Here is a 13,766-nt window from a genome sequence, read left to right on the forward strand (position 1 = left end):
CCTAACTAGTTAGTACTGTATTTAGGACTTTTTTAATACTGTACTGATATATTATACTACTATGTTTGCAAAAGTAGGTCTACAAACGCAATAATGAGATTGAGATTTTTTTCGAACTATTATATGTAGAATCTCGTAGCTGTGACTCATGCAGGTGGAAACTTACTTATGGTTGTCTTGTCTCAACTGGTGTAACTGCAATGGATCTCTTTCCCTCGTGGATGTAGCGGTCGAAAGTGCTGAAGGAGATACATCGGCTGCACCGCCGCGTCTTTCCGCTTCTTGTCCAGCTAAATTCGCTCCCAACTCTAAAGAAAAGCATTAGTTATCACTTCCTACGAATAAAAATATTATCATCATCCATCAGCGAGACACATGCCCGTTTGCCCAATGATTTGGGTGATGCATAGAGGATAAAAACGTTTCACCAACTCTTAGATAGTGCCTAACGACGTCTGGCGCCAATTAAAGTTACGACACCGATTGGGCGGTTTTTGATTTTAGGGAACTCGTAAACTGACACTTAAATACATACGAAAAATTAAAAATATAATAACACAAATACTAACAAAATCAATCAAACTTTGTCGCAAGAATAATAGACAAGTTAGGTTATATAAGTTGCCTAGCGTAAATCGAATGGTGAAAGGCAAATGTATGCCTAGGAATATTCTTTGATTAGGCATTACTTACTTAGGCATTGCCTTGTTTGTCGTTAGTGAAAACTGCAGTAGTCTGAAGATGCTCCACTTTAAACCCCTGTTTATAAGTAACTTGAAAAGCTGTTTCAGCTCGATATTGGTTTAAATTAGGACAAGAGGATTATAATCTTCAAAAGTGTATGTGGATCCAATTTGGGTTGGTGGGGTTTAATTGTTATATAATTTGCGCCAATAAATATTGTCTATGGCTTACTAAAATAAATAATGTGCAAAAGACGGAACGTAGGTGGCGGGGGTGACAAACCGTCATTCGGACAACCGCGGCGGTTCAAATTGGAGACGCAACCGCAACTGACGGCAGCCGCATGGTTTTTAAATTTTGCCAACAACATAAAACACAACACACGTTCCGCCAGCCAAGTCGGTAAAGAAATCCTGTGTTTTCACTTTTCGTGACCCCTACAACTATAAAACCTTGAATAAATTTTCAATGTATTTTATCCTACAACGTGAGTACGTATTGCTTAAATAAACGCCAATCAAACTATATTATACAAATATCACAACTCACCTGGCGACAATACTGTTATGGCAGCCTGAACAGCATTCCTAACTAAATTGTCCAAAGCGAACATCCAATGCGGTTTGATACTGTGCATCCTCAGTACTACATTCACGGCCTCTTGGAACATATAAATAGCCGAATGCAACTCATTTATCGCATTTGTGTCAAAGTCTAGTTCCTCCTTCAGCGCAATTATAGCTCGCTCGATCACGCCTCTGTTTTGGTCAGTGATGTATTCCTTCAGCGCACGTCGTAACGTCTCCAAATGGTTCTGGTGATGGAAATAGTTCGTCTTATTTCTAATTTTATTAATGATACATACTGAATACCTTCAAAAATATTACTCTTGAAACTGAGTACGAAGTTCGAGTTTGTCAAAGAAGTACGGACAACGTTATAGCGTATTCCAGAAAATACATTGCACTACTCGTCTCGGGTTTAAAGATGACAAAAAATTCATTAGTTTTCATCCATAAATTATGGAATAGAATCGATCTTATCCTATAATCCTATAAATCGAATACGATCAAAGTAATCATTGTAAAATCTAAGTACGTCCAAGAATCGCTATTTTCTAAAATTATGATTTTGATACAGAATTCAACTTTTTGCTGTAAGACATAACAAATGGCAGGAACTATCCAATTTAGTTACAGTACCTATTAAAAAATAATAATATAAACAGAACACATTCTGTTTTCCATAAATCGAATGAAAAATGGTTGTAATAAAATATCTAAAAAAATATCTTCTACCAATAGCATCATTATCAACTCATTATCAGCCCACTACAGAGTACGGGTCTCCTCTCAGAGTGTGAAGGGTTAGGGCTGGAGTCTAAGAATATACGTAAATTGAACTCAACTGCCAAGCAGTTTATTAATATTAAACGTCAGACACTGCGTCCGTAGCGAGGTTCAGAATAAAATGTTTGCCGATGTTAACATAAGTTTGACCAACCCCTATTTTGAGTAATATATTTAAGATAAATGTAGGTAAACGTACAATAAGCTAGTTTGTAAGGTAGTTATTGTAGACCCACAAGACCTACATAGTCACTTTTGTGACTCAGCTCTTTGAAAGCTATTAAGAAAAAAAAGCTTCGGACACAAAATACAGAATAGTTGGAAAATCCAAAAGTGCACGCCTCATAATCTCATTCATCGCAATAAAATTGAGATTATTTGTAAATTAAAATAATCATAATCACGATATAATTAAACTACATCTAGTTATACCGTGAAAAGTAATAGGCTTCTATTACTCAAAATACTGAAGCGTATAAAAAAAAAAAAAACAACTCGATAAGTGAAGTATTTCGCACGTTATCGTGACCACAAGATACGGGATCCGCACATACAGACACACGGACGTCCAAGACACAACTCAGAACTTTTATCGTGAGTGTTAAAAATAGTGTTTTTCTCAAAATTTGTCTAAATAGACATATGTAAAATATGCACTTATAAAAGCAATAAAGAAGAAAAAAAGTGACATTTTAAGTTGGAGAATCACTCTGTGTGCGCAAACTGACAGTAATACCCACCTCAACGCTTCGCTTATGAGGCGTGCAATAATGTGTTCTTAGACATCGGAGTATTTATCATCTATCTAGTATTTGTTTCCTTTTTTCATCTCTTAGCACTTACAGTGTCCAATGCATGCTCTAAGTTGGACAGGTAGAAAACATCGCCAGTACATTGTTTTCCCATTAATGTGCAATAAAATAAGCTCTTGTACTAATATTGCATACTTACAGGTGTATATTTGTCAGAACACAGAGTTTTGCAACTAGTTATCCCATCAGGGGTCCTTTTTATGCACCGATTCTACGGTAAATTATACGTGTGATAAGAATTAAATGGCCTACTTAAAACACGTCGGAGCCGGAACGTAAAGAATCTAGAAGATTCTTTGCTCATCCATAGAGCTGAAACTGCGCAGTACGCATCGGACTTTTTAAAGTGTTTAGCATAAACTGATGACGTCATAACCCAGTGTTTAAAATTACGTACAATAAGACAGCAAGTTTTTGATTGATTTTAAGTAGCTTTGAATAACATTTTTCTTACCATAGTTAAAACTGTGGTGCCGAAGTCCTGTTGGATACTCAACATCCATTTCGAACATATCTTTTCGCTATCCTGCTCTAGCACTCGGGAGAGAGTGAAACGGCGCTGCGAGTCTTTCTTCAAGAGATAAAATCCATCGTGTTCTGTGTCTATTGATGACCGGGGCACATTTGGCATATCCACCTAAGAAATAATATCATACATGTACACATAATTCGGAGTAGTCAAAAAGGGATAAAACAACATTTATAAATTACTGTGGTAGACACATTTTGAGAAATCTTATTAACTTCGTATGACCATTCTCATATTATGTTATGTAACTTTTGAAATGGATTATTAGCATCGAAAGAAAGATCACTGTTTCGGAAACTTGAGCTGTATTATAATTCCAAGGAGTTTGTTTAGTAAGATAAGTTTTAGTTCAGCATCACGAAGTCCTAGATTTTAATTTCCGGTTCGGGCCGAAAATTTCAGGGTTGTTACTGTCAAATTTTAAGTACCTTGAAGCCTGGATTTGGTACTGTCCTTTGCTTAGCAGTTTTTTTTACCGGATTGTGTATAAGCTGATTAATCCTTATGATTTGAATAGAGCGCGACGGGGGCGTAACGGGGGCTTGTCAGCGATCCTAAGAATTAGGCTCTGTCAGAAAGAGTTTGAACGGTAGGGCTCTAAGAAGCGCGATGATCCTCGGCCTAAGGGCGCCTCATGTTAAGCCGAACCTCGGCTCAGGCGACGATCGGAGTGACGGGGTTTCGGACACAATCGCGATTCTTATACCACAATAATCGATAAGGCACGCGAAATAACATTTAAGCAACTTGGAGGGTCTAAATCTTTTAATCCACCTGTCACATGACACTTTAATAAGCGGAGGATAGTGACGGTAAACCTACCTCAGGTGAAAGTAGTCCACCAGATGAACTTCTCCTATTCAGAATAGTGTCATTGCTGTCCATTTCATCGGTTGACGGCGTATTCGGCATCGTGCTATAAACATATCTTTACTGTATTTCTACCAAAATAATTACACATAATGCATACAATATTGATTGATTGTTCTTATCATACTAATATAATAATCATAAATACTAGTTGGTTTATCGGTTTGTATATATTTAACGAGTTTTCACAGAAGTTGTTTAAAGGAGCTAAAAGTGGCATAATGCACTTTTATCGTTGAAAACAAAGCGGCTAAGTCGCTGGAAAACCCAAATAAAATATGTAAGGACTTACATATAACATTAATAATTTATTAAATTTTAATTAATTCAAGCGTTAGCATAGACGATTTGGTATTCTAATGAGATATAAGGATTACATAGTTAAGTTTCTACAGTAGTTCCAAAAACAATATACAATTGGTGAAAAAGATTAGTGAAGCTCGCATACCGCATTATTAATAAAAATATGTTTGTGAATTATAGTGGTATATTATATAAAACAGCGCAGAACTAATGATCGTGATTTTTGAGAAAATCAATGGATGAATTCATAGAATTCAATATTTAAGAGCACTTAACTTATTCCAGTTTTAGTTTTCAAGTTAATTAAATATAAGACAAAATATTTCTATTTTAAATCATATTAGTATAACATGAGTTATTGTTAGGAATTCTATTAATATATACAATAATAGGAAGGTTAAAATACAAGTAATTTTTTACGTTACACCAAATTACTGAAGGAATAAACTACAAACATTCTCGCTTAACTACAGAATATGGTCTATTACTGATTTTAAATCACTAGATACTCATACTAGGTATGAATGAGATAGGAATGAATCAAAAATTTTGTTATTTCTAAGTTTACGCACACTTAGATATTGAATGTACCAAAGATGCTCATGTAAAATACAGTATTCTATGAAAAACTATGATGTTTTTATACGAAACGTTACAAGTGGCCCTAAGAACATATACGTGTATAAATTACGAACATTGCAATATAAAAGAACATTTACATCAACTTTACTAGTGACACTAAGGATCGTATTGTACTTGTAAGATATGTTGGTAGGTTTGCAAATAAAAAAAAAAGCGAGAAAATACAATCGATAAAAAATAAACCCCGTTACATCCCTATTATGAACAAGTGTGTTACAAATGATTACCTGCTATTGGACAAGTCCGGTGGATATATCAGAATCGGCGAGAGCATCGACGATGCCGTCCTAGTGATTGTCGGGTTAGACCGGACCGTTTTAACCCTTGATGGCGGAAACAAATAGATGCTTAGTGGGCGCACACCAAACTTTGTCTTTAGATGTTAATTGTAAAGAATTAAGCGTTTAAATTATGCCAAATTTATTCGAGTTGTCCTTTCAGAACCTGATTCGCGAAGTCCATAAAAAATGATTCTTGAATTATATTGCGTATGGCTGAACATACAAAATAAAACCTGCTTATTGGTGCTTAAGTATTAGAAGAGCGCCAAAGATAACCTTATATTATATGTATGTAATACATAGTGACCCCCCCATTTTTTGGTAAGGATTTTAGTAAAGCAGTTCTATCATACCGTATAACTTAGTTACAAAAAAGAAAGACTTAAACTTCTTGATAGTTTATGAGTATTCCAAGAGATGGCGTTGATTCAATTGTTAGTCGAATTGATAAAATATGTTTATTGCCGGAGTGGTATCTTTGCCTATATATAACTGCGTATGAACTTGGTTTCGGAACAAACAAAATAGATCTTAGGTTAACATTATTTCTGTAGGATATTTTTAATTTCAGAAATTAAACAGAAAATATTGGTACGTTGCTGATAAGAGTACGCAGTAGTGGAGGAATGCATTCCGCGAAGATTATATCTGATTAATTAATTGTATAAAGGAACAAAAATAAATATTTCATGAAATGAATCGTAGACTATCTATTTTATTTGAAAGTATAGGAATACGCGAAAGAGTTCCACAACAATATATTATATACGGGCTCTAAAGGACAACTAAAGTTTTACTTTTTTTATTAAAAATAATAAAAAGCATTAAAGTACTCAAAAAACCGTACCGAAAAAGTATTAGAAATTTATTGTTGCTCAGTTAATAATGAATTTGAAAATGTATTTTATTTTTAAGGTATCCCAAAAATCTAAAGACAAAAAAATATAATTGAATGTGCACATGTTTTACTCTGCAAATCGCTAAATCAATCACATATTTATTTGTATGATTCTGTTTGAAACGAATGAATGAGAAATGGCTATATTGAAAGAGAGATTAGTTTTTAATCGGCATGAATATGAAATACGGGAATGATACGTATTTTATAACAATAACTATATAAGATTCCGAATAATTTCACCGCCCAACACATAAGCTCCTTTTCACCATAATAATTATAATACGATGGGTATGTATTGACGTCACACAATGCAAATCACAAGTTTTAAAACTCTAACATAAACCCGTAACAGCCATATTGTAATGTCATGCAAATAAATAAGTGATTATTTCTAACGAATAATTTTCGATGCCAACGTTTGATTATAATCGTTTTGGTCATCAAAAGTTAGTTAGTTTATGAGTATAAAAATATAAATAATATCACTTTATTGATTGGACATCGATAGAAATGATGTATTCCAGCTTAAGTTATCCAAGATCAAACGTTAGCCGAATAGGAATTAGACAAGGTCTCAACTCTAGTGATTTTGAATATCAAAATCCATGCTTTTTAAATACGCCATCCTCAAGTGGAAGCAACTCTAAGACATTTAGTGGAAAATAAAGAATTACTGTTGAGTGTTGAGTCTCATTCAATAATATACTTTTTTTTATACTTACTCGATGTCCGGAGAACTGGGAACGATTCCCGGGAGACTCGGCTCGGATATTTTCTTTTGAGCGACCAATGCTCGTGCTTTATCGGCAGGTACTGATATACTGCGACTGTAGTCTACACTGTTGCCAAGGCGACTGCTCGACTTTTTCTTTCTAAACAAACATCACTATCTTACGAGAACAAAAAGAAACAGTCTTCAATGACTCAATATCTCATAGACCTAAATCATTTATAGATTTTATTAGACAGTTCAGAAGAAACCTTTCTCTCGATTAAAATGGGATTAATTTCATTTCCATTTCAAACAACACAATAATTTCCAAAATAGGTCAATAGCTGAGGGGGGTAATCGGTGAACAAACATAAGTGCTTACAGCAGTTATAGTTTTTGACAACTTTCCAGTCACAGGTGTTTTCCAAGTTGTGAAATTAGAAGCGCGATCTTTGGGTATGTTTATTAAAAAAATCAACGATATTAATAGTTATTAAATACCCTTTATACTAGTTTTGTTCAATATATTTTCAACCCATTTATGTTATGTATAGTGCGTGACTTAATATTGAACTCAATATGCGAACTTATTCAAGATGGCGAACAAGTTGAATTACTAAAATATAAAAGTTCTAATTAATTATTTGTTATAAAGTGCTGGGATATAATTTTTTCCCAAGCATTTTCTACCAGTCAATCAATGGACAATCTTTCCAAAAAAATCGATTTTCTCTTTATTTATTTCAAGTAGGCCTAGTTTATAAGCATTTTTGAAACGTCAAGTCAGGCTGTTTGAAGAGTTTCTACTACCGGTTTATGAAGGCAGATTTTGTCGAGAAGAGCCGGCAATTCGCGAAAAAAACGAATGTATGTGGGACCTTTCCCGATATTAAAAAAGTACTCACTCGCACAAAAATAGATCTTCGAGTAACTCAGACGCAGTGGCCCGTTTTTCCGGATCAGCAACGAAGCATCGAAGTATGAACATTTTCGCTTTCTGCGACAGTTCGCTAGGTATCTCCGGGTGCATTTTGTAATATCCAACCTTAAATAGTTATTTTTAAATTAAATGAAAACCGACTTCAACATACGCCCAGGAACTAAAAAGCAAAAACTTTTTTGTAGGTAATAATGATTACTTTAATCATGTAGTAGATACATATTTTTTATGTATCATCAACACTTTTCTCAGCGCCCGCCATATAACGAACCTTATAGGCAAAAAAATATGCTACTTTGGGTTACATTATTGTTGATTTTATTATAACAGCTCGACCGATTTTGATGAAATTTAAATGAATCCTGGAAAGTATGCCCTTTAAAACAAAAAAAAAAAATTAAATAATCGGACGGACGGATTCAGACGTCTTCGAGTAATCGGGTAACATGCATTTAAAAAAAAAAGATTCCGACGATTTGAGAACTTTGAGAATTGAGAGTTTTATATTTTTAATGTAATTATTGACGACCACGTAGATGGCCCATCTGATGATAAATGGAAAACTATCGACTTTAAACAGAGCAAAATTTCACAAGAACCTGAGACGTAAGTTTTAAGCATTATGTGTCTGTAATTAAACCAGCAATCACGCTCTTCAGACCACAGTACAGCATTGCAACAATTCTTCTTAGCGACAGAAATAAACACGACAAATAGTACCTCCGTACTCCGGACAAGGTCTTTTAACAGTATAAATAAAATATTTCTCACGTCAACAATTTTGGGTGAAAGTTTTCTCAATAAACTATAAACTCATACAATTTCAAATTTAAAAAATAAAATAAAAAAGATTCATTAAATTTAATAGAAATTCTAAGGCACGAAAATAGTTTATAAGCTAATAAGACAATCTTACCTTGAATAAAGCGGCTTGAGGTGATCCTAATTCCATGAAAGGCGGGTTGCCTGTAGCCATTTCCACCACCGTACAACCCAAAGACCAAATGTCAGCCTGCGCAAAAAAGCAAACGACATTTTTAGTTTATGCATATAATAATGCAGATAAATAATCAATATAAATGACATGCATTATTAAGCTACTCCATTAAAAGGCTCATCGCATAGCGCAACGTAAACGCTGAGACAAAACGCATGATATGTGATAATGCAAGTGTCGTCATCAAACTGTCATTTTATGGTCATCATATTCATCATTATCAACCCGCTATCGCTCGTCTACAGGGCACGAGTCTTCCTAGAATGAGAAGTGCTTAGGCCGTAGTCCACTACGCTGGAGTGCAGAGGTAACTGAGGATCGGTAGAGTTCACACGCCCTTGAGAACATTGTGGAGACCTATCAGGCATCACGATTTTTTCCTTCACCGTTCAATCGATACCATTCGAGAGGTCGACTATTCGCTAAAACTCGCGAAACGGATGCAAGAGAGACATCAATGAGTTACTATGATATTCCGAAACCTCCAATTATACCTAAGGATTTAATAGATAGGCCGGTATATATTTTAGATTCCCGAAGTCCCAATTCACATTGATTCTCCTTACACAATTTCATGGACTTGTTTGAGTTTTCCAGTGTCTGGGCGTTTATCTGTATATCATTCATATAAATGTTCATCAGACATCTTAGTACCCATAACACAAGCTACGCTTACTTTGGGCTAGATGTGTGATTGTCGTAGTATATTTATTTTATGTATGTATGGATTCCGCCACCTTAAGAAAACATGGCAAAATCTCCAGCGATTCATAAGTGAAATATTTAAGTTCGGTGGAGGATTAAAACATAAACGTTAAAGATTTAACTACTTTAAAAAATAAACTTACCGGAGCTCCATAACCACGTTGTCCTTTATCAATGACCTCCGGTGCCATATACTGCAGTGTGCCAGCAAAGGTCTCGGTTGATGGACATAAACCCGCAAGCCGTTTCGAAGTACCGAAATCCGATATCTTTACAACTCCGCTATACGTATTCACGAGTACGTTGTCGCCTTTGATATCACGATGTACGATTTTTTGATCGTGAAGGTATTTAAGACCTAGGAAGTATTAATATAATTTGAGGGACGAGTGATGTCGTTTAAAAATAGAAGTTAATAAACGATTTAAATAACATATTATATTATCCATTTCGAGTGATAGGAAAATGTAAGTACAAATAAAAGTAAACTAAGAATATGCTGCTGTGGTTACAGGCATATGAGGCTTAACCCCTTAAACCCAGATTGATGGACACAGAGCGACTCCTTGCAGGACGTCTCCCTCGCATACCCTGCGAAGTGCTGCTCTGTTTATAGGCCATCAGTTTCCACATACCATCAGGTGGACCATAATATGCTTGCTTGAATTTGAAACAATGTAGACAATATACTATAGAAATTCAATACAAATTTTATACGCTTGATTAATATTTGGTAAAACTACTAGCACCTGTGTGCATTAGAGCAGTTTTAGTCTGCTTACATGTAGCATAAAAATATAAGAACTTTAGGACCATGAGAAGTGGAAAGATATATATTTTTTGTAATCTTACTAACCTTCTAAAATTTGCTTGGTATAATAAGCGATTGTCGCTTCATTTTCTTTGAGCGGACCCCACTTTGACCTTAAAAGAGCAGATAGGGACCCTCCGGGAACTTGTTCCATGAAGATTTTGAAGTAATTGTTTTCGGATATTGAACCGAGGTACTAAAAAAAAGGTAGAGATCATCGACTTATTAAATTACTGTGTAAAAAGGTAAGTTGTGCTAAAACGTTAAAAGAGCACCAATATAGTTTATAATCTGCATTTAGTAGTGAGACTATACTCAGATGTGCTGAGTGACTTATTAGAAATGCTTAGTTTTCGACTAGAACCATCGCTCGACTGTCCGTAAATTGTCTAGCATATCCACCCGTTTTAAAAAGCTAGTAGGCAAAGTGCTAGCAGAGGGTGGTTTACATTGTCATTGCGGGCAAACCAGGAAGACCATCGATTTTTTTGGAGGGTGCATTGTTGTCTTAATAATAATAATAATAATTAGATTTATTGCATAAATACACATAGATAATCAGATGTTACAAATTTAGCTTTTGTTGTTGAAACAGTGTATTACCATTAATTTGGTGTGCAACTTACAATCATATTATATGAAATAAAAACATAAAAGGAAAACATTAAAAAAGAAATTACAACTACAATTTGAACGCAAAAATATATAAATTACTAGCTTTTGCCCGCGGCTTCGCTCACGTTAAGGTTTATTTTTGATTTGGTAAATTTACTACAAAGGGTTAAAAAAAGTCTTGCTGCTTATAGAAAAATATGAACGGATTTTACTTAGAAAATCAGAAACTTTCATATAAATTTTGATCCCCTATGAAATACGTATTTCTTTATTATAAATCGAAAACCTAAAATCAAAGTTTAATTGATGTAGCTTGAAAAATAAATTGATAAATGAAGAATTTAAAATAAAATGATAATTGTAAATAAGAAATGTGAATAATAAATGATTAAATGTAGATTAAAATTGTAGCTATATTTAATTAAAAATCGATTAAAATAATTTCTCAGCTTGAAATGACAGCTTAATTTATGTTATTTTTATTTATAAATAATAAAGACAAAAACAGGTTATATTGATAAAAAAAAATCTATTTCAGTTTCATACTCTATATTTAATAGAAGTGTGAAGTTAAATTAATTATTAATTTTTTAGTTCTTAACTGATTTTGTCTTAATCTTTGATCATCCAAACGTTGAGCTCGTTCGTCAGGTTTTTCGGCAGCTCTTGATGAAGACGCTCTTGATCGTAGGTCTGTAACTCGAACAACACGTTCACTATCTGTTTCATTAGCTCTCAAAGACGAAGCTCGAAGTCTGTTTGATTCTAATCGTGTTGTTTGTTGTTGCGGTGTTTCTGTAGTTCTTCTGGTTGCCTGTTGCTTCGTATTTCTCGTTGATCTTCCGATATTTGATTTTTTCCGTGGCAATGTAAATAATATTATTTGTGTAGCACCTGTTTTATCTATTTACATAAATAATTAATTAGTTAATTCTTTTCTATTTACAATTTAAATTAACTATTTATTATTATTAAAGTCTTGAGTATACTTACTAATTAAGAGTATTATTGACTTTCATTAAATTACACTTACAATTAAAATTACAAATCAATTTTTTTAGTACATGATCATGTTATTTTAAAATAATAATTATAAGTTATTATTTATTTTATTGCTTTATTTTTATTTTCAATAACAAATGATATATTTGAAGTTAGCTGATTTGCTTTTTAAATAATTTTTTTTTTTTTGTTTACAAATGAAGGTTAGTTATTTCTTTTATATTCTTATTTAATATAAGTTGTAAAATAACTCATTGAATTTAATGAGAAAACATTTTATTGCATTCATTGCCGCATATAAAATTTTGAATCAGTTGATCGCTATAGAACTTAATGCATTGAAGCGCTATATGATGGTGATATTTTATAACATGGACATCATATTTACATTCTCCGTGGAGTTACATCAATGGACATAGCATGTTCGTTTTCTCCGAGGAAAAATACATGGTCATACCAATTTTTATGACAATCGGTTGAACGGGGCGGAAGTCGATACTTGACAGCGCCGCCTGGTGGGGAGTTACATCAATGGACATAGCATGTTCGTTTTCTCCGTGGAAAAATACATGGTCATACCAATTTTTATGACAATCGGTTGAACGGGGCGGAAGTCGATACTTGACAGCGCCGCCTGGTGGGGAGTTACATCAATGGACATAGCATGTTCGTTTTCTCCGTGGAAAAATACATGGTCATACCAATTTTTAAGACAATCGGTTGAACGGGGCGGAAGTCGATACTTGACAGCGCCGCCTGGTGGGGAGTTACATCAATGGGCATAGCATATAAACCTTCTCCGTGAAAAAATACATAAGCATACCAATTTTCATAATGATCGGTCAAATAGTTTCTGAGTTTATCGATGACATATATACAAACATCCTCTTTTATATATATAGATAATATCGTCAGTAAAAATCATCTAATGAAATGGAAATAAGCCGTTAAGTCAAAATACAAGTATATTTTAATGAAATTAACAAAGTCATTCTAGAATAATATCCATTATATTGTTGATAATACATGCATACCAAAATTTGTCGAAAATAATAACATTAAATAAAACCAAAAAATTCATTAATTGAGTAAAAGCACTTAAATAATAGCCACTCATGCAATTTTCTCTTAAATAAAGGAAGATTCATTCCTTTTATGGATTCTGGCAACTTGTTATATACTCGAATAGCCATACAAAATGCATTTTCTCTATATAAGGCTAGTTTAATCCTAGGTACAAGAAGACGATCTTATTGCAAGATATGTTATGTGATGATGAAAGGATCTTACCTGTACAATATTCCGATGCCTCAACTGTGAATGCAGCAGGATTTCTTCATGTAATGGTTGAACATCGCCTAGATTTTTCTCTGGTATTTCCTTCACAGCGATCCTGACTTGCGTGTTGAGGTCACGCGCCGCATATACCACTCCGTATGTACCCTTGCCAAGGATGATCCGTTTGTTACAGTCATCTAACTCGTATTCGAACTGAAAATATTAAAATGTTTATTTAGCTAATAAATAAAGCTTTTGAGAGAATGGTTTAAACTTATGGCGTACTTTTTAACATCATCATCGCCTTTCACCCTTTGTACGTCCATTACTGAATA

At 34.0% G+C, this 13,766-nt stretch overlaps 1 protein-coding gene across 2 annotated transcripts in view; it reads right to left on the minus strand.

Moving 5' to 3' along the window:
- The window catches only part of LOC120627675 (mitogen-activated protein kinase kinase kinase 15), a 32,726-nt gene that overhangs the window by 2,821 nt on the left and 16,139 nt on the right, over positions 1 to 13,766 (minus strand). Inside the window, exons 12-22 of one of the 2 annotated variants that reach the window (XM_039895699.1) lie at positions 13,444 to 13,644; positions 10,582 to 10,732; positions 9,869 to 10,083; positions 8,940 to 9,035; positions 7,989 to 8,128; positions 7,094 to 7,243; positions 5,417 to 5,512; positions 4,197 to 4,290; positions 3,300 to 3,482; positions 1,234 to 1,498; positions 167 to 308 (exon numbers count right to left, since the gene is read on the minus strand). In XM_039895699.1, coding sequence (XP_039751633.1) covers positions 167 to 308; positions 1,234 to 1,498; positions 3,300 to 3,482; positions 4,197 to 4,290; positions 5,417 to 5,512; positions 7,094 to 7,243; positions 7,989 to 8,128; positions 8,940 to 9,035; positions 9,869 to 10,083; positions 10,582 to 10,732; positions 13,444 to 13,644 — 1,733 coding nt within the window. The remainder of the gene's footprint in view (positions 1 to 166; positions 309 to 1,233; positions 1,499 to 3,299; positions 3,483 to 4,196; positions 4,291 to 5,416; positions 5,513 to 7,093; positions 7,244 to 7,988; positions 8,129 to 8,939; positions 9,036 to 9,868; positions 10,084 to 10,581; positions 10,733 to 13,443; positions 13,645 to 13,766) is intronic. The other variant, XM_039895700.1, reaches the window with a different exon arrangement.

The sequence above is a fragment of the Pararge aegeria genome, chromosome 11 (genome assembly GCF_905163445.1).
Source record: "Pararge aegeria chromosome 11, ilParAegt1.1, whole genome shotgun sequence".
Classification (NCBI taxonomy): Eukaryota; Metazoa; Arthropoda; class Insecta; order Lepidoptera; family Nymphalidae; genus Pararge; species Pararge aegeria.